The 20691-nt window shown below is 48.9% G+C and overlaps 1 protein-coding gene across 1 annotated transcript in view; it reads left to right on the forward strand.

Moving 5' to 3' along the window:
* Positions 1-508: 508 nt before the first annotated feature.
* Positions 509-20691, forward strand: part of MDGA2 (MAM domain containing glycosylphosphatidylinositol anchor 2) — a 375792-nt gene continuing 355609 nt past the window's right edge. The window contains exon 1 of the mRNA XM_057403838.1: positions 509-694. Coding sequence (XP_057259821.1) covers positions 622-694 — 73 coding nt within the window. The 5' untranslated portion in view covers positions 509-621. The remainder of the gene's footprint in view (positions 695-20691) is intronic.

Here is a 20691-nt window from a genome sequence, read left to right on the forward strand (position 1 = left end):
GCAACAACGTGACGGCACATCGCAGCCCTCCCTCCGCGCTCCCCTTGCCCCGCCGCCCGGCGGAGGGAAGCCCGCCCGCCCCGCCGCCCCTCGCCATGGGCCCGGCCGCCGCTCCGCACGCGCGCTGAGCGCGGCGCCGTCGCTTACGAGCAGAACTCCCCCCGCGGCCGCGCTCCTTCCGCACCTCCTTTTATCTCCCCGCCCCCCCACCCCGACACCACCTCCGCGCCTTGCGGGGGGCCCCACGCGCCATGCGGGGGCCGCGGCGCTGCGATGGCATCTGATGGCCGCGGGGCGCAGCCGGCTGCGGCGGCCCCGCGCGGCGCTCGGCGGCCCCGGGAGGCGGCGGCGGCGGCGGCCGGCGCCCTGAGGGGGCTGCCGCTGTGAGCGGGGGGCTCGCCCCGGGCCGCTCCGCGCCGCTCGCTGCGCAGGAGGAGGCGGAGGCGGAGGAGGAAGGACCGGAGCGGTGCCCGCCGCCTGCCCCCGCCACCCTGCCTGCGCGGGCGTGCGCGGCTCGGCCGCAGCGGAGCGCGGGGCTCCGGCGGGCACTGCGCTGCCCCCTCCCCGCATCCCCCCTTCCGACCCCCCCGCCGGGCTGGATATGTGGATGCTCACGTGAAGATGGATGTAGCGATCGGGCTGCTGGGGCTGCTGACGGTTCTGCTGGAGGGCAGCTCCGGGCAAGGGGTGTATGGTGAGTCCGGGGCGCGGCGTGACCTTGTCGCGACTGTCGCCGGGGCGGGAGCGGTGGGGTATAGGGGGGTGTACTTCCCGCGGCCGCGGGGGTGGCGAGGCCCCGCTGCGCGCCGCGGGAGCCGGCGGAGGCAGAACGGAGGCAGCGCCGTTGCCATGAGACACTGGCGTTTCACGGAGAAAACCTTGGGGGTGTCCGTGGCTCGGGGAGAGCACTCGGGGGGCTTCGGGTGGCCTGGGCGGCACGGGCCGCCCGCCGCCGAGGAGCCGATGGGCGCCGCTGCGGTGGGGCTCCTCCGCGCTCGCGGAGCGCCGTGGGGCCGCCGCACTTGTTAGCAGCGGTGCTGCCGCGCGATCGCGGACCGAGGGTTGGGGGCCATCCTCAAACTTCCTGGGGCTCCGCCGGGGCGGGGGGCTCCGCGGGCGGGCGCGCAGGAAAGCGCCCCGCTTCCCCGGCCTCCCCCAGGCAGTGACTTGCAAATCGCCGCCGCGGAGCAGTGCGCGGGGTGCTCCGCGGTACCCCGAGCCCCGCTTTCAGCACCGGGGGCCTTGGCGGCTACGCGGGGTCCGGCGCTGAGGCTAAGGAAATTGTTGATCCCAGAGCCGAGCAGCTGGGAGAGCGGGGCTCTCCGCCGGTGCTGAGCGGGGAGGACACCGCCCGGTGCGCTGCCCCCGGCCCCTGCGGTGCCCCGGTCCCGGTGATACCCTAGCTATGCCTTGGCCCCGGCGATGCCCAGGTCCTGGTGATGCCCCAGTCCCGGCGGTGCCCCGGTCCCAGTAATACCCTGGTGATGCCCCGGTCCCGGCCCCAGTCCCGGCGGTGGGGGGTTATGTAAGTGGCGGTGCGGTGTCACTGGGAACGTTGGATTTGGCACTCGATGTTGAGACTTCATGAATTTGCCAGTAAATGCTTTGTTTGACATCTTCTCTGTCCAGCTCGTGCATCTGTTTCGGCACTAAAATATTTGCTTCCCACCAGCAAGGGAGCCCCAGCACCCCCTTTTTTTTTTGCTTTTTTTTTTTTTTTTTTAATTTGCGAAATTTCGTTTTAACTGAAAATATCTGAGCCGTTCTGCTCGCAGCGGCTAGATTACTGCTGTGCAGATCGCGGCACCGGCGGCACCGAGGCTCCCTGCCTTCCCCGATACACAGGCACATTTTGTTGGATGCGTTGGAATAGCAACTGCGGTCATGAATAGGAGAGAGCTTGTTCAGGCAGAGCGTGTTTTGTGGGGGCCTACAGGAAAGGGAGATCTTGCCCTAGACTGAGCACCACTGTCGATGTACAACAGATATCACATGAAGATTTGTAGTAAGACTTTTGTTTGGCAGTGATGTGTTTTCATCCTGTAAAATGTAACGCCTGATTTAGGTGAAGGACGGTGGGTGAAGGGCTGATGTGTGTGGGGAGCTGTGTGAAGTCAGTCATATGTGGCTGCACTATATTTGAAACCTGTTTCACATAAATTTGTGTTTGTTCATTGACTCCCGAAGGTCGGTTTGAGAATGCAGAGTGTGCTCTGCCAAAAAAGAGAGAAGCCCAGGGTCTGCCTCCTGGCAGCCCGGAGCGCCTTGAAGAGCCCACTCTGTGCATGAGGGCCATCTTGAGAAAGCCACTGCCCTGAGTTATGTTTGCAAAAGTGAGCCCAAGCCTGGGAGATGGAGCCTGCTTGGTTCTTGTTGCTTTAGAAAAATAGGTTTATGGGATTTGAACAACTTTTTTGTCCCTGTTTGAGGATTTCAGGATCCTCACTGCTCTGCTTCCAAGCATGGTGCAGTTAGGAAGATGTCTTGCTGAGTTAACCCACTTGTTCCCTGCCTTTGTGCCAGTGCCCTGAAATACAGGTGCTCCTTCTGCGATTTGGCAGAGCTCCAGCAGCCTCCTCTGTGTGCTGCTCCACTGTGTGAAGAAGGAGCGTGCAGTGGTGAGTGGCTGCCCTGCCTGAGCCCTGCCACCCTCTCCAGCATCTCAGCTCTCTCAGCCCTATCACTGAGGTTCAGTCTGCCACTCTGACTTCTCCCCAGTTCTTCCCTTTAAGATTGTGTCTCGTCCTTAGGAGTCACTGGAATGGGGTCTCACCTGGGATGGGTGCTGCCCAAGCTCCACCTGACTGTTCTCTGGCACTGTGTGCCCACTGCCTGACTGCTGTCTGCCGTGGATGCTTGTTTCTGGCACTGCAGGAGGTGTAGACAAGACTGCTCAGTTCTGCCCTGTGCCTGCACAGCCCCTGGCATGGCAGTGTGCACACCAGCCTGGAACAGCAGCACTTAAGAGCTGGTTTGGCACCTTTAAATAAAAAATAAATGGTCCAGATTTTCTAATTCCTAGTTCATACAAAAAAAGCAAATTAATGACCCATGATGTCTGGCTGTACGTCTCACTGTTAACTTTCCTCTGTTGCTCCTGAATAGTTAGACCTGTGATTAAAACGTTGGTTGATCATACAGCTGAACCTCAGAGGCAACTGAGGCACTGACAGTTTCCCAGGGTTGAAGAGCAGGGCAGGGATGGAGCTGGGCAGGCAGATGTCTGCCAAGTGCCTGCCATCCCTGGCTCTGTGTCTCACACTGCTTCTTCAGGGGATGGAGGGAGAGCGGAGCTGCTAAAATCCCCAGCGAGACATGCAATTCCTCAGCTCTGGTTTGCCCAGATTGTTTTCTTGGTGAAATAATCTAGAAAAACTCAAGTACTCTATGCACTTTTCTTCCCCTTAGAATTATGCACGACTTGCACTGTTAATAAAGCAGAAAACGTAGGTATTTAGAACATGATGGTCATCCTTTCACCAAATTTCAAATTACAAGGGAATAAATGGCTAAATGAGAAGGCCGACATGGACATGGAGCGTTTTTAAGCAGATAAGCAGCAGCTTATCAAAACGTGGGATTTTCGTTAGTGGAGAACAGGTTCCTGTGTCTGTTTCCCTGGTGCCAAACTACCCCAGTGGGGGGGCTCACTGGGATCTTGGGGTTCAGGTGCTGAAATGCACAGTGTCCCTAGGGTCCCACCTTGTGCCCTCCTGAGTGAGGAACAGTGTAGGAGCAATGTAGTGAATGCCTGGAAATGAGCCCAGAGAGCGTGAGTGATGCCAGCACCTCCGGGCTGTGGGCTGGAGAGGTGCCTGGGGAGCAGGACAGATCCTGCCAGTGGTGCAAAGTGATGGCTGGTGGTGGGAGGATGTCGGGGGGTAATTGCTCCAGTGATGGAGCTGACACTTTCTGACTCTGGGAAGCCGTTTTCCAAGTATTGGAAGTTGCCACAGGAGCTGGGAGCAGGCGTGGTTCCCGTTGGGCAGGGGGCTGCTGCTCCCACAGGGGTGCCACACATGGTGGGAATGGAAGCCCTTCAGCACCCAGAGCAGCCCCCTCTGCAGCACGGTTTCTCCAGGGCCACGGAGGCATGTTTTACCTGATATTCACAGAGCTTTTAGTTATTTTGCCATGGCTTCAGCTAGAAATAAGCAGTGCGGCTGCTGAAAGCAGGTTTTGTATGAATGCACACATCGGGTATGTCTCAGGGAAGAGTGTGTGCATGCAGTAGCCATCATGCTGTGCACCCCCACAACATGTTTTATACCAACTCCTATAACGGAAGGCACTGAACATCCTACTTGCAGATGTGGATAATGTTAGGACAGACATAAATGCTCCTGAAAGCAAGTGATCACAAATGAGTATCCACCATGCTCAGACATGTCAGCATCTCCCCAGGGCTCTGCACCAAACTGGGATGTGGGACTCAGCATGCAAAGTGTTGGGAGAGCAGACAAAGGGAGCAACTGGGCTTTCCACTGCTGGTGCAAAATAATGTGGAATCATAGGTATTTACGTTATTAAATGTCAGTGAGATTGTCCTTTTTCCTTGTGCCAAGCATAAAACGTTACCCAATACTCTTAATTTTTATTGCAGTGGTATGTTTTATAAAGAAGCAGATTTGGAAATGGGGAACCCAGAATGACAAGCTGCACCTTCCACCCCAGAGGGCAGCTTGATTGGGGTCTTTTGAAGTGCTTTGTATCCTGGGAGAGGTGGACCAGGGTCATGCAGCTTTGGGAAAGTTCTTTCCTCACCTCCACCTGCCTCTTTATAATGACAATAATTCTTTTGCAGAATGCTCAGCCCTCTGGGGGGGGATTAATGACTGCTGGCTTCAGATCTGTGAGTGTCTATGTGCCGCTGCTGACCTGGTCTTTCCCTAACGCTTGCCCTGGTCGAATGAATGGATTGGAAGGGTGAGAGAAGGGAGGGAGGAAAATGAAAAAAAAACACTCCAAGCAAGAGCATTTTCCCTGTTCCAATGACTGGTTACCCATTTCTGCTGGTGAGGGCAGCCTCTGGATCACCGGTCCCAGATGTCACCGTGGTGGCATGGGGACCCAGGGTATTTCCGTGGTGTGGCTGGGTGTGAATGCAGGCGTTGTGTGGGACAGTTTAACCCTACACAATTCGGGACATTGTGTGAGGGAGGCGAGGCGGCCCTGGGAACAGGGGAGGAATTATGCGGTACCGCAGGGGCTGTTTTTGAGCAGCTGTGTGCTTCTCTGCCACCCGCTCCAGGAGGTTTTGCAGCAGCCAACTGATCACTGAGAGCTTTAACTCTTAACTGTGCCCCAGAGAGGGATATCCTCCTCCCTCTCACGCTGCAGATGTTTACACTGGGATTTCAGCAGTGGTCTGAGATGAACTTCAGCTTCAGCACTTGAACCTGGGAGTGTGCAGAGTCAGGGAAGGAGCCATCGTGCCTCTTACAGACAGCCACACAATTGGGATTGACTCTGCTCGTGGTTCTTGGTTGTGCATAGGTAAGGGGCCATCCAGCAGCCGGCATTGTGGGAGTGAGGGAATCTGATGTCTGGGTGTGCTACTCTGTGCATTTGGGGGGCTGGTTTTGCCTAGGGGTCAATAATTAGGGGTTTAATGGTGCACATGTATAGAGTTAAGTTGTAACTATGATCAATAGTAAATGTGTGGAGAAGATCAGCAATGGGGATTACACCTGACTCCAGCTCTGCTGAATCAGTGCAGAAACTTCCATCAGGTTTTGTGTGTTCTGGGATGTGTGTGACAGGTTAATGCAATCCTGGTGTACAGCAAGTTGCTTCTGTGCTGTGCTGTATGGCATCACAGCACATATCATCCTCCCAGGAGCAACTGATGCTCTTTGCATCTCTGGTCAAAATGTTGCTCTTGACTCTGTGTGAGGGAGATTTGGAGGAAATCTGGTGGGAAGGGAACAGTCTTTAAATAAAATAAAAGCTCTCCTGGCTCAGAAGAGCAAAATCCAATTTAACTAGCATCGGTTAGATGAAGTGCTGGGGAAGAAGGAAACAGATGAATGATTAAAGCTCTGATCTGTCTCCCACCCTCCTCAGATATTTTCTGGGACCTCCTGCTCCCTGCAGGCATTGCAGTGCCAGCCTATATGTGCATATATATATATATGTATATGTATATATATATATATATATATACTCTTGTAGGGCACTTCATCTTCTGCAGTCTATCCTATTCCTCCAGCAGAAAAACCCCTTCTGGATGGGAGGAATCCAGCCACAGGTCACACAGGAAGCAAATACAGTGGGGAGGATGCTCCCTTCCTCTCCCTGACACCATCACTTCCCTGACTAGGGTGGACTCAGGGCCATAGGTTGTTCCTTAAACCTGGAAAATACTGTTCTTTTGGAGAATGGGGTTTTTGAGAGCGGCTGTCTGAGGGAAGCCAGCTCCATTGGTCCTCACGGTCTAGGTCTGATCCAGTGTACGTGTTTGGGCTCTACAGTGCTGCTGCTCCATTGCTGCTGGAGAGCCCTCCCTCATACTCGTACTCTGAGTCCCCATGCCTGGCTCCTTGTTCAGTCCTTTGGTTTTCTTTTTATAGATCCTCTTTCCAATTTTGACTTGTGTCTAGATCCAACTGAATTATTTCCTGCCATCTCCATAAATAATGGCCTTGCTAAATATAGCTGAAAATGGAGGGAAGTCGGTTTGCTGTTCTCAGACAGATTTTAAAGCCTGGCTGTTCTGGAAGGAGGACTTCCTTGTAAGAGTTGGTGGCTACCCAAGAGCATACTGGTGGTCCAGTCTGGGAGATAGCTTCTTCCATGAATGCTTCTTGCATGCATAAAAGGTTGAAGGACCAGGCAGTTGCCTTGAACATCTTACAGGCTCATATTGCTCTCAGCAGAATTTAACTTGCTTTGATGTCTGCTTTCCCTGGTTCCTTGTTGTCAGGATATTTGAGTACCAGAGAGGTTTGTGATCTGGAAAACAGGTCTTATGAGGACGGACTAGAGGAGTTCCATGCGTTAAGGTAGTTCAGACTGACTGAAATAGTTAAAGAAGGAGGTAAGTGTATGTTATAATTATCTTGTGAAGGAAGACGCAGGCAGTAGTCAAGAGCTAGCTCCAAGCAGCTGCCTAAGGTGTTAGAGAAGCCATCAGCAATCATTTGAAGTCATCAAAGCCCACACTGGAAATAAAGATGATTTTTTTTTATCAGCTGGGGTAATTAGCTGTTGGAGCAGCGCACCAAGAAATGTGCTCGACTCCCTGATGTCAGATGTCTTTGATATACAATCAAATGTTGCTTCTTAAATTGGCAAGCTCAGTACAGGTAGGGATTGCTGAGGGAATTGTCCGGCTCATGAATATGTGGGAAATCAACCCAGAAGAGTCCCACTGTCTCTCCTGGCCTCAAACTCTAGGAAGCAGTTAATCTATTTTAAATATATTAAAGCAGTGATTGGAGTAATATATGTTACTTAGCAAATAGCCTGGACTTTAATTATGTTATTAATACCATTACATGATTAAAACACTATGTACCCTTTGGAGTGCACTGTACGAAATGTGTCAGTAGGTAACTTTCAGTGTGGGAAGTGAGGAGGAGATGGAATCAATGGACTGGAAGGTCCCTTCTGTTCCTCTGTGTGTGCAGCACCCACTGGATCACTTACTGTGAGCTTTCTGGTGTGTAAACCACACACCTCATTCCAGCCGTGGTAGGCATTGCTCAGGAGTTCACAGCCAGCTTTTTGGCTGGTGGCCTCTGAGTGCCAATGTGCCTAAGTCCAGTGGGCTTCAAAAAGAGAGGGTTGCCCAGGTACCCCAGGAATGGGGCTCCAGGGTCCTCTGGAGGTCTTGGAGCTGACAGCTGCCACACTCTGAAATGTAACAGCTGGGCAGAGTCTTGCCAAGGGCTGCCTGTTCTGCCAGAGCCACACTATTGGGCTTCCTGGCACCAGAAAAAGGAGAAATCCCCTGAGCATTGTTCTGTAACTTGGAAATGTGTTTTTGTGACTAGATGAAATAGCTGTTTATCCCTCATGTGCTGTAAGACTGTCCTGGAAGATGCGGCCTCTGCAGAGCAGGCAAGCATTGGTGTCTTGAAGCCAAGGGGCTGAGAGACTGCTGGGGCAGAAACAGCCATGAGCTGCTGCAATATGGCCTTGGAGCGTGAAGAGGTGGGTGGAGGAGGGTGCCAGGCACAAGAGATGCATGGCAAATGTGAGAGCCCTGAGTGGCTGTATCCCAGCCATTGATGTGTGGTTGTGCAAAGCATGGTGTCACCACTGCCCTCTCACTGAAAGTGGCATGACAGAAATTGTGCCAGTGCTTTCGTGAGGTGTTGGTGAGTTCCTGGCTACAGGTTGGAGTTGGTTCACACGTGGCCGCTGCTTGTCGATGCCTTGCATTGTCATGTCAGCACTGCGTGGAAATAACTTGGGCAATGTAGTTAGATTAAAGCCAGGTTGGATGCTGCTTTGAGCAACCGGATCTAGGGGAAGGTGTCCCTGCCTGTGGCAGGGGGATTGGACTTGTCCATCTGGTCTTTAAGGTACTTTCCAACCTGAACCATTCAAGGATTCTATGATTCTATGATTAATGAGCCTCTAGTTTTGTGGAAAAGCAGTTTCCATGAAAAAAATATTGAAATTATCTATTTTGTTTATTTCTTATTTTTTTAAAAGAATTTGTTTTCCCTACAATTGAGGAAAATGGCTCTGTGGATTATATCCACCAGGTGGGAGTTACAATCACTGGGACCACCAGAAGGACCAGAGGAGAGGGCAGCATTTAGCATGCTGATGGTCAGGGCTGTAATTATACGTTAAATGGTTCCTGTGGACTTTTCCTTTCTGCCTGTGCTTTTGCTAATATAACCTAGGATGGGGCTGGCTTTCATCCCTGCCAGGAGTGCACCAAAACCTTTTCTGTAGGGACACTTTAACAGCCTGTCCTGTCACATGGGTTTGCTACCTCTCAGCTGTAGGATTTTGTATTTGTCTGTACCAAAATTCAGGAGTGTTTTGTCAGACCATTCCCATTTGTTCAGCCTGCCCTGCCCCTTGCCTTTCTCCATCTATTCTCCGTGTTGTCCCCTTCCTTAGACTGGCACAGTGCTCTGAACATCTGCCATAGAAAGAAGAGACCCTCTTCTGAGCAGGGAGGAACATGGGCAAATAGGACAGACTGATGCTTTGACTTTTACCCCATGCTTGGAAAGAAAAGTCTTGTTTTGTGTTCCCAGCTTGCCATGCCGAGACTTGTTGAGGTGGGGTGGTAACTGCTCATGAATCTGATGAAGGACGGCACATCTCAGAGCATTCCTGCAGGGGTATATATTCATGTCTGTGTCAATGAGGGGTGTGCGGCAGTATTCTGGCTACAGGTTTTTCCTTTAAATATCTGGCATCTTAGTGTACCACTTGTTAAACTGAAAATCTTTGTGAATATTCTCATGATGGGTGCTGGAACAAACGCTGGCTGTTGAAATGTGCTTGGTGGGAGTACGCGGTGGAGAGAACTGGGATGATTTGCATTCTGTCATTAGACTGTTAGGAGAAGGATAAGCCAATCTGATGAACTGACTAAATGAAGAGTCATTAAAATAATGTTTATAAAAACAACTCAAACAAACACTTGATCAGCCTCACCTGCCTTAGTAGACCTTTATCTTGTACACGTGACCTCTTTTTGTAAAAAAATTATTTGCACTGTTAAAAATAGTATTTCATGAAACAAAGAGTAGCTAGATACCTGAGAAATTCCATGCTTTTGTTAACAGTCAAAAAACCTCCAGACCCTTACCATCCTAGCTGTGCAGTCTGCCCACTCTTTGTGGCTCTTTGTGCTGCAAAGGGGGGAAACGTGTGAGCGAGGTGCAGGAGAAAGGCAAGAGGAGGGAGGACGCTGGTGGTTCCCTCCTGTGCAAAATCGCATCCCGTATCAAACCATCCATGGCACTGCCTATCTGAGGCATGCCACCAGTTGCTTCCAGCTTCACCCTGAGCTAAAACCTTGAAGGCCAGTTTAGGAATCAGGGGCCAGGATTAGGAATTAGCAAATAAACAAATACTTCTCAGTGGAAGAAGCTGAAGGAGTTGGGCGCTGCATTAGGCTGCCCGCCTGATTAATAGCTGTTTTTCCTGAAGGTGGACTTACTCTGCTCTTCTGGGTGTTGGATTTCTTTCTTATTTTTCTATTTGCTTAGCATTACTTTGATGAAATATAAAGCAATAAAGCAGTCTTGGTAGCATTACACTACAAAAAGGGTCAAAGCAGAGAGGGAGGGCTGTTGCCCTGTAGCTGTTTTAGCACAAGTTTTACTCTTGCATTGTCTCCTCACACGATGGAGCAAAGTCCTCCTTCCATTGCAAGCATCATGGCATACCTCCTCTGGCAGAGGGGTGATATGTAAATACAAGAGAAACATCATGATTTCATGCAGCTGACAGCATCCCATACACCCAGCTGCCATTTAGATCATTATTCCAGTTGCCAGCCAGGGCTGTTCTCTACTTCTTCCCCCAGTGTTTCCCCCACCACCCTACAAAATAGTGCCAAAGAGAACTTCATAAATCAGCCACTTGCCTGCAACCTCCCCCTGAAATTAAGCACAGCCTCACTTTTAACTTTGAACATAAGCAAAGCTACTAATACAAAGTTAGTGTTAGAGCTGTTTATGAGGGCACGTCTGCAGCCGTACCACTGGAATTAATTCTGATCATTACTTAAACCAGGCTGGGCTGGCAGTCTGCTTTTCTTCCCATAGGGGCTGTAGGCAGCCTTGGAGTGAGTTGGTGACTGCGTGGTGCTCTCAATACTCTCCTTTTCCAAATGTGAAGGTTTTTTTTCCTCTTCTTTCATGAAAATTACCCAGTTGACTGTGGGGGGTGGGGTGGTGGTGGTGTAAGGGGGGCAAGTGTATATGGGGAGGCAGTCCTTTCTTACATGCGCTGTATGAATAAGTTAAAATGTGGCCAGGGAGGAGTGTTCTTTGTTGTGATGCTCACTTTTTCTGTGGGCTCTTAAGTAAAGGTCACAGAGTAGCTTTGTAGGAAGTCTGTAGAGATGCCAGGAGCACTGCATCTGTGCTGATCTGCCATGTGCTTCTCCAGATTATCTTGTGCAGTGTTTGACAGAATCTCAGTGAGGAAAGAAGAAAAATTACGCTTTAAGGTGAGCTGGGTCTCTGGGATGTGCCTGGTCCAGGTTCACTGAGTTTAGAGCTATGGCAAAGGGAAGTATGCATTTTTTTTTTTTTTGGAGAAGTAACTCTCAAGGAGTTATCCCAGGTAATGAGAGTGTTTTGACAAAGTGGAAATGTGCTGCTGGGGTTTATTCTGTTGTTTTGTAGGCTTTGGTTTGTTTTGTGGGTTTTTGTTAACCTGCATGAGTCTTTTAGTACAAAATAGTAGGGAATTTTCAAACAGGCATTTCAAAATGAAAGATTGAAATGCTTCACTTAAAAACTGTCAAAACATTTAAATGCTTTCCAATTATTCAAAAATGCTGTTTGGAATCTGTGAACTATGTCAGGCTTTGGGATTTACAGTTTTTCTTGCTTCAGCAAAGTTTTGTGGGAAGACAGAGAAGAAATGGCCCATGTGAACTTGCACAGCAGTAAACTATGTCTGGTGTGTTGTGTCCCAGGCCTTAGGTCAATGAGAAATGACCTGACCTCCAATCATATACAAGACAACCTGTCCTCTTCCAGTAATTTCTCCTTTCATAATATGTGCCATCAGCTTCCTTTGTGCTGACATTTGGAGTGATCTATTTTAAATGAGCAAGGCTGTTGCCACCCCTTGGCTTGCTTTGTGCCTAGAGGTCAGATCCAGCTCTTGATGCCAGCTGGGTTTTGTCTAGCCTATGGCATCCTCTTATATTGTGACACCAATTAACTGATCATCAGATAATCCATTATACATGACTGTAAATGCTGATGGAGATATGGATGAACAATTGTCTGAGGTGTCCATTCCTGTGCAAAAGATGGGATGCCTGCCTGAGCAGAAAACAGGACAGAAATGATAAAGGGTATGCGTGAGCCTTTTCCATATTCATGGGGGGTGACATAATTTGCCATGGTATCAATGCCTTCCTGGGCTGCTGTAGATGTTCAGCAGTGCCTGCTTTTAGCTAAGTATGTATTTCCATACAAACAGGAGATATCTGTAATCTGCAGTCAACCAGGTTGAAGAGCTTTCCACTAATAAGCCATGAGAGTGCTCATCTGAGGAAAAAATCCTCACATTTTCTAGTTAGTTTAATTAATGTATATGTTGTGCCTTATAGGAAAGCTTAACTTTACCTTAGGCACCTAAAAAAAAGGGAGTTTTACTATTGCAGTTAAATATTATAAAGAGAACATTTTCTTGCCCACAGCTACTCCATACTCAAACAGTAGAGTCCTCAAACTTCAGGGGCTTTTAGAAGTGTAATACCAATACCCTGCAACTAAACTCCCAGCCAGTGAAGTCTAATGGGATTTCACTAATGGGCTTTCCCATCCTCCTAGCACTCATGTAGGAGTCCCCTGAGAGCCGTCTTCCCAGTGTGGCGTGATGAGTTGGAGTGAAGGGAATGGAGTGATTCAGTCTCTGAGTTCCTGTATTCGTATTTATTTATTTATTGTAAGGATAATGTTAAGGTATAGGATTGAGGCACAGACTTCAGGCAAGCATTAGAAGTCAGTGTGTTTAACTAAGAAATAAGCGAGTCCTTTCTCTCTCTGTTTAATAGTCAAGGTCTGAACTCCTTCATTCTTAGGTAGTTCTTGATATTCCTTATGCAGCTCATGTTCTGGAGAAACAGACTGAGCTGTCCAGGTAATAGTGAATATGGATGGGGAAGCCAGAAAACTGTGTACCTACAGACAGTGTTGTATTGGCAGTACAAGATAAGCTCTCTGATGCATGCTGGAACAGAGCTTGTGGATGCCAAGTGTGGGAATACAACAGGGTGATATTTAGATATGGTTATTGCTACTTCTGAAGACCTTCCTCCTCTTGGTTGATTGATGCAGATAAGAAGTATGTAAAGTTTAGTTGGCAGGTCCCTTCAGTCCAGTGACTCCTTCATCATGGACTGGTAGCCAGATACATGTTGCACTGGAGATGAATGTGGCAGAGTGATCTATGAGCGTAAGTATAGACTTGTTCACCAACCCAGGTGTTGCAAAGGTAGAGCAAACCCAGTGTTCATGTTTCAAACCAGGATCGCTGTTAAAGGTACTTTCAGCTCCCATCTCTGGGATTTTGTATGGTCGTCTTGGTGCACAAACATCCAGTCCCCTGTCTGCATGAAACTCATTGTAGCTGAGAGTAAGGAAGATGCATAATGGCCTTCTTTTCCCAGAATTCAGTTTCTTGCTGCTGCCTGTGGTGCTCTTCTAGATGGGACCAAAACTCATCTGTTCCCTGATGCAGTGCCACATCATCTGCATGGTGTTCAGCTGGTCAGGCTGGGAGAGCTTTTATGGAAAAAAAATTGCCATGAAATAGCTGAATTTGTGCTGAGTCTTTTCCTTAAGGTATTCTTGTGGCAGTAAGCTGTGGTGGCTTGCATCCCATGGAAGACCTTAGTTTTGTTTCACCGCTATAGGGTGGAGAGAGGAAAACTTGAAGTCACCCAAGTCAGTGCAGTCAGCCAAGAGGAGGGTGGGAGAGGGCTGAGATCTCTGTGTGCTGCTGTTGTGCATCAGATGAATAATTCTTTTGTCTCAGTGACTCCAAATTTTCTATAAACAAAATCATGATCTTGCTCTGGTCTCATTCTGTTTGTTAATGACTGTGGGTGGAAATAGCTGGACTGAGATGCATGGACAGTGCAGAGCTGCCTTGCTGAGTGCTGTGAACAGCACTCCTGGCATCTTCCATGGCTGATGGAAATTCAGAGCTCCAGGCTTGGCTGGTTTCAGTACATCTTTCCCCAACTGATTGTTGAAAATGCAGTATGTGGAATGCATGGGAGGAAATGCTGCTCTGATCCCAGAGTCTCTCCAGTGCCAATGCAATGGCTGAGCAGGGTTTCTCACCTTTACACTTCATTGGAGTGGAAGCACTCTCTTGATTGGAGGTGAAAGTGGTTGTGGAGGAGCTCAGCTTGTGCTGTGAACCCAGCACAGAGCTGTCAGCACTGGCAGGTGGTATTTTTAGTTGACATCTCTCCTCTGAGGCAGGAGCCCAGGTTCCCTTTTTCTCTCTGGGTTTATGCGCAACCGTGCTGGTGGATGACTGTTCTGGCAAAGGTCTTGGGGAGCTGTTGTGCTGGAAATGCAATGGTTATGAATGGGAGTAGGAAATACCTTAACTATGGGGCTGTGATTCAGCCTTTGCACTGATTTGTATAATCTCTGCTACTGATGTATCCTGCTACTAATACTGCCCAGCCAGTTTAAGCAGTCTTGGTGTGCTTCTGCTGAATGCATCCGTATTGTGATGTCTTGGTGGTCTGTAATCTTTGAATGGTCCAAGTGCATCAAACCCAATGGCCATCCAGTGAATTGGACCATGCTGGGCTGCAGGGTACCAGCTTGGAGCAGTGCTGACCTTCCTTGGCTGGTTTCTTGGTTTCTGATGCATGGGATGTGTTTAAAGACAGGCAGAAATAAAGCAGATGGGAGTATGTGGTAATGAGGACAGCCAAAGATTAATTTGTGGGTCAGTAGTGCTCTGCCATTGAGAGTTGCACAGCCGTAGCTAATACAGGAGTAAATTAAATTGCAACAGTATTTAGGAGTGGTGTTGAAAACCTGCTCCATAAATCAGTTGCACAGTGAAATCATAACGTGGGCAAAACCTACCAGGTGTTTTGGTTGCACATGTGGTTTCTTAGCTGGCATGGTCTCTATTTCATAAGCCTGTAATGACTCACCAGTGGTTTCGCTCTTGCAAGGAGTATGTGCTCCTTCCTTCCTCGCATCCTTCAGATAGCTGATGTACAGCACTTGGCTGCTTGTTCTGTAGTTATTAGCTTATAAAGCACCATATGGAAGAATAAAGCACTGGCTTTTTCTGAGTGCTGAGTGATGTTAGCTGATAGCACTAGTCTTTCTGAGGGTGGCAGTTGTCTGTTTCTGGCTGTCTCCCTGCTGTAGAATTTGTACTATGTTGTTCTTGGAAGTGCTCATGCAGGTAAGAACCACTTACCTGCTCTTTTCCATAGACCTGGCATCTATAAAACACAATTGGACTTGTCACCTGTGGGGCTGTGATATGCTCCCAAATTCAGTAGCTCTCTGCAAGGCTTGTGCTGTGTGACTGACTGCACAGTGTATATGTGAGGGCTGTTCCCAAGCATGACCCTGTACTCAGTGTAACAGCACTTTTGAGTCACTGCTTCTAGAAGTGCATCTCTGATTTTGGATGTACCCAAATTCTCTAGCTACATACGCAGCAGTAATATTTGGTCACAAAAATCGGGTGTGCATGAGAATGTGCCTGGCTCATACATTAAAAGTATGTAACTGCTGGTGGAGCAAATCAGATATGTAGTAGATGGATGATGAGCATGATCTTGTGGGGTGTTTAGAGGCATTTTATTATAGCTCTTGAACACTGACTCCCTGAGGTTGTTAAATATAAGATGTTGACTAGAAAAGCTGTTCTGCTTACTGTGTTTTACACTGGAATATAAGGTTACCTTATCTATGTGTGTGGCTAATTGTGATTGCTATTGAGGAGGTGGCTGTGTCTTGCGGAGAGAGCGTGGTGTTTGCCAGCTGCAGTCCTGCTGTGCAGCAGTGGTCCTCAGCTCCTGGGCTTCATGATGAGCCCAAGCAGAGCTCAGTACTGATGTGATGAGGATAAGGTGAGCCTGGAGACACCTGTGGTAGTGGTTCCTAATGTGATTTTAGCAAGACCTTATTTGTATGTCAGTCTCTTCTTGTCTTTGACTTCTCACCTTCAACTCCTGCCTTTGACAAACTACTCCTGACCTTCCCTGTGTTCTCTGTGCCAGAGGTTTAACTTCTACTGCCTGTGCAGTTTGCTGCTTGCCTTACCATCAGCATAGCATGCGGAGAGGCTGGATACTACTCCCAAACTGTGCAAGATATGTGAAATATCCCCAAATGATCAAATCTTTTGCATTGCTGAGAGATGCTGCTGGGTGTCTGTTGTGCTAGAGAAGTTTTTAGTTTTAACTAGCTTGAGATGTGAAGTAAGAACAAAATCAGATGCAAGATTAAGATCCCCTTAGAGCTGATTTTTCTCAATTAAAATCTCAAGTTTACAGCTGTTCTCTTTTAGCAGGAAATGCATTTTACCACTTCAGAGTATAGTTGTATCATTAACTTCATAATTGTAGGACTGTTATTACACATTAAAACATTAATAAAACTTACCTAAAGTATGGAGGTTTAAAGCAAGACTCTGGCAAGCTGTATAAATCTGATTCTTTAAGATGTATAAACCTAGATTAAATTGTTTTGTCTTTGTATGGACCTTAGGTTGCAAGTTCTTGTGGATGCTCTCAGGTATCCCTGTGCAGGAGGAACCCAAGTTTCCTGGAGTATTAAAGGTCTCAGCATCTAGAAGGAGGAGGCTGGCTTCCTAATCTAAAAGCCATTTGGAGAGTGTGATGCAAAGTTCACTGGGGATTGTGTGGGGTGGGAAGTTGAGGAGAGAGGTGGAAATGAAAGGAAAGTCTGTCAAAGAGACAAAGATCTGTAGTATAGGGCAGAAAACTAGAGCTGGTTTTCCTTTTTTGAGACAAATTTACTTGGCCTGCAAAGCTTTAGAGTGGGACTGTGTTGTGTTTGTGCATCACGTGTCACAGCGGGATCACAGCTCCTGGCAGAATTTTCAAGGAATTACTGCAATGTTAATAATAATAATAATAATTAGCATGTCCTTAAGAAGCAGTCATGGCACTGTTTAAGGGGGAAAAAAAAGTGAAAGGAGCACCATTATTAATTACTGTAAGAAGTATTAAAGGATTGTTTGCCTTTCACAAAGGTATGGCGAATGCAGATCTGACACCAGGAGCCCACTTTAGTGTGAAACCAATTGGTGATTCCACACTGGTCCGTCCCTGCAGCTGCTGAGGACAGGGATGGAGCAGGTTTGAGTGAACTGTCAGCTGTTGCCCAACTTCAGGGTAATTTCTAACAAGTCCTGTGGAACATGTTTCATTTTTATGTATTTCAAAAAAAACTTAAGAAATTTGAAAGCAAAAAATGCAGTAGGCTCTGCAAGGCTGTTCAGCTTGTTGCCTTTTTAAATAGGAAAGTGAAAATGAAGTTTATGGAGAAATGAAGTGGGAATCAAAGCAAGGATGGAGATGGCTTACTAAATTGTACTGAAGTATCCTAGGTGCATCAGAGAAATGCAGAGCAAATCCTCCCAGTCTTGAGCAGAGTGACAGGTGGGAAACGAAGAAGCAGTCTGGGCATCTGATTTGGGTCATGGGTGGTTACTGCTACATACATGCTCTAATTAGCTTACTGAAAGACTTTCTCATGCTCCTCTAGGCAAAATCCTGCTATTGACATGTACTGATATTGTAGTTCAACAGAATCCATTTTCCTTTGTCTGAGGAAAAAAAAAACATTTTCAGGTTTCCATCATCTGAGCACCTCTGTTGTAGTGTTAGGCATGTGAGTAGAACAGTCTCACACCTTAGTGATACAATAATGTCATAAATTGGTAGAGTCTAGTCGGGGCATTGTGTAGGATAAAGAAGGCAGCCCCAGAACATCAATGCTTAAGCTTTTGGGCATTTGAAGCGTTATGAAATGATGAAACACAAATAATCCTGACGGTAAAGCTGTCTTATTGCACACTTGGAGGTATTGTGGTGCGTTTTCTTTGGTGGTAAGTACATGATATCTCTTTTCTGATCCCTGCAATACTAGAAGCTAAAATAGGTCTAGGAGATCTCTTCAGAAAATAACCATCTTGTGGTTTGCTTTTGTGTTTTCATTGTAAGATGAATCTTGAAGTTCCTCTCTCTTCCTCAGTCTCTACACATGGTTTGGTTGAGTACCAGCTCTCCTCTAAGAATTTTGGGACTACTGCACTGCATTGATTCATTTTACTCTGTGGTCTAGCAGAGACTCAAATTTCTGTGCTGTGGCAGTCATTTTCTCCTTCTTGGTAGCTGGTGCAGTGCTGTGTTTTGACTTTCGGCCTGGGAACAGAGCTGATAGCGATGTTTTGGTTTGGCCAAGGACTTTGTGAGCCTCATGCTCTGCCAGGGAGGAGGGGAAGCCAGGAGGAAGCAGAGACAGGACACCTGACCCAAACTGACCAAAGAGGTATTCCATACCACAGCACGTCATGCCCAGGATGTAACTGGGAGTTAGCCGGAAAGGCTGGGGGACTGCAGGGTTGGAGGAGGTATCGGTCGGTGCTTGGTCGGACTGAGGGGGGCGAGTTATCGGCCAGCTGGTGCTGAGGTGTTGTATTCCCTTCCCTTGTTATTTCCTTTATCATTATTATCACTGGTGGTAGCAGTAGTGATTTGTGTTATACCTTAGTTACTAAACTGTTCTTATCTCAACCCGTGGGAGTTGCATTCTTTTCGATTCTCCTCTCTGTCCCTCCGGGAGCAGGGGGAGGGCAAGAAAGGGGGGTAAGTGAGTGAACGAATTACCTGACTGGGTTTAAACCACGACAGTTCTTTGGTCGTCCACGAAATGAGTCCCACCCGGAAGCCCATGTCCTTCCGGGTAACTCCCAGTTACCCCCCACCCCGGGCATGATGTGCTGTGGTATGGAATACCTCCCTGGCTAGCCCGGGTCAGGCGCCCCATCTCTGCTTCCTCACGGCTTCCCCTCCTCCCTAGCAGAGCATGAGCCTCACAAAGTCCTTGGTCAGGGTAAACATCACTTAGCAACAACCAAAAACATCGGCTTCACCAACACTGTTCCCAGGCTGGAAGTCAAAACACAGCACTGCACCAGCTACCACAAAGGAAAAACATGACTGCTACTGCTGAACCCAGGACATTATCCACCCCTTATTCCATACCATTCACGTCATGCTCAGATCCCACATTTTCAATATACCGTCACTCTTATCTAAGTGCATGGACCAGTAGCTATAAAGCTGCTGTGTCCATCTGGTCCATGATGTCAGGCTCCATCTCTTGTAACAGTCTTCCAGAGCAGGAGAGACTGTGTGCAGTGTTCACACTCATGAATAACCTGGGCAATAGTGCCCATTGAAAAGTCCACCCCTCGATCATGAGTCCATCTCTATGTTGCATCTCTGCTCTGATGGCCTGAAGTGCCATGGGCCCACCAGGCTTAAAATAATTCACTGTCCCCTTAAGCAGTTTCTGCAGCTTGTTGCTGGGGACTCCATACAGCTGCCTTCCATCTCCGATGCTTCCAAAGCACTGGAGGGGCCCAGTGGACTAGATACTTGCCCATACTGTCCCACACACCCTGCCACTCATGACTGTCCAGCCTTGGGGAAAACCTCTTGGTCCCCCTATATTGTCGTCTAACCCCAGACAAGACCCAAACCTGACTCTGCTTAACTTCTGAGATCAGACAAAATGGTTGTGGGTAAAACACAGTCTGTGTGTGTGCCAACATGCTGATCCCCATCACAATCAGCAGACAGGTCCCAAAGATACCGAAAGGCTATTCAAAACCTTCAGAACTCTCAGTTGATGCTGCTGTGCTTGTCACTGGGGCTGGTGTAGCTGCTGTGCTTGCCGGCTCTCCCACCGCCAGCTTCTCTTTCCCTGAGTCCAGCTCTTCCTCCTCTGCCTTGCTGGGAAATGCTGCGTGGTCTCCTGCGTCCTCCTGGGGCTCGGCAGGCGGCTTCCGGGGAACGCTCTCGGCCGTCGCAGGGCTGGGCTCGGCCGCGGGGCTCGGCTCCTCCGCCGCCTTCTCCCGCTGCTCGGCAGCCCCTTCCTTCTGCTCCTCGACCGCCCCGACCTCCTCCACCGGCAGCCGTCCCCGCGCGGCCTCCGGCCCTGCTCCCGCCGCCGCCTGGTCCCCGGGGCCGCTCCCCCTCGGCTCCCTGCAGCCTTACAAAGATGGAGGCGAGGGCGAGGGCCAGGGCGGTGAAGAGCAGCCGGACGGCCAGGTACAAGTCCAAGGCCACGTCCGTCCCGCCCTGCTGCTGGAGCCCACCCGTATTACAAGCCATTGCCATAAAGCACAGTGAGACAAGAACCTTAGCCCAGGCCCCACACTTGATAAACACCAACACAGCAAATACCGGCTCTAAGTTACAACATTCTGAAACTGTGAGATCAACAAGAACAACTCTGAGAGCCAATAAATCAGCATTGTGACGAGTGACTATTAATCCGGTCAGATCTGTCGTTATCTCAACCCCTCGTGCCCCATGTTGGGCGCCACAAAGAACTGTCGTGGTTTAAACCCAGTCAGGTAATTCGTTCGCTCACTTCCCCCCCTTTCTTGCCCTCCACCTGCTCTCGGAGGGACGGAGAGGAGAATCGAAAAGAATGCAACTCCCACGGGTTGAGATAAGAACAGTTTAGTAACTAAGGTATAACACAAATCACTGCTGCTACCACCAATGATAATAATGATAAAGGAAATAACAAGGGAAGAGAATACAACACCTCAGCACCTGCCGACCGATAACTTGCCCCCCAAGCCCGACCAAGCTCTGCCCGATACCTCCTCCAACCCTGCAGTCTCTCAGCCCTTCCGGCTAACTCCCCCTTACATCCTGGGCATGACGTGCTGTGGTATGGAATACCTCTTTGGTCAGTTTGGGTC

Source organism: Pezoporus wallicus, unplaced genomic scaffold (assembly GCF_028554395.1).
Source record: "Pezoporus wallicus isolate ANWC-B61680 ecotype Strahan unplaced genomic scaffold, APGP_CSIRO_Pwel_v1 contig_7227, whole genome shotgun sequence".
NCBI classification, from domain to species: domain Eukaryota; kingdom Metazoa; phylum Chordata; class Aves; order Psittaciformes; family Psittacidae; genus Pezoporus; species Pezoporus wallicus.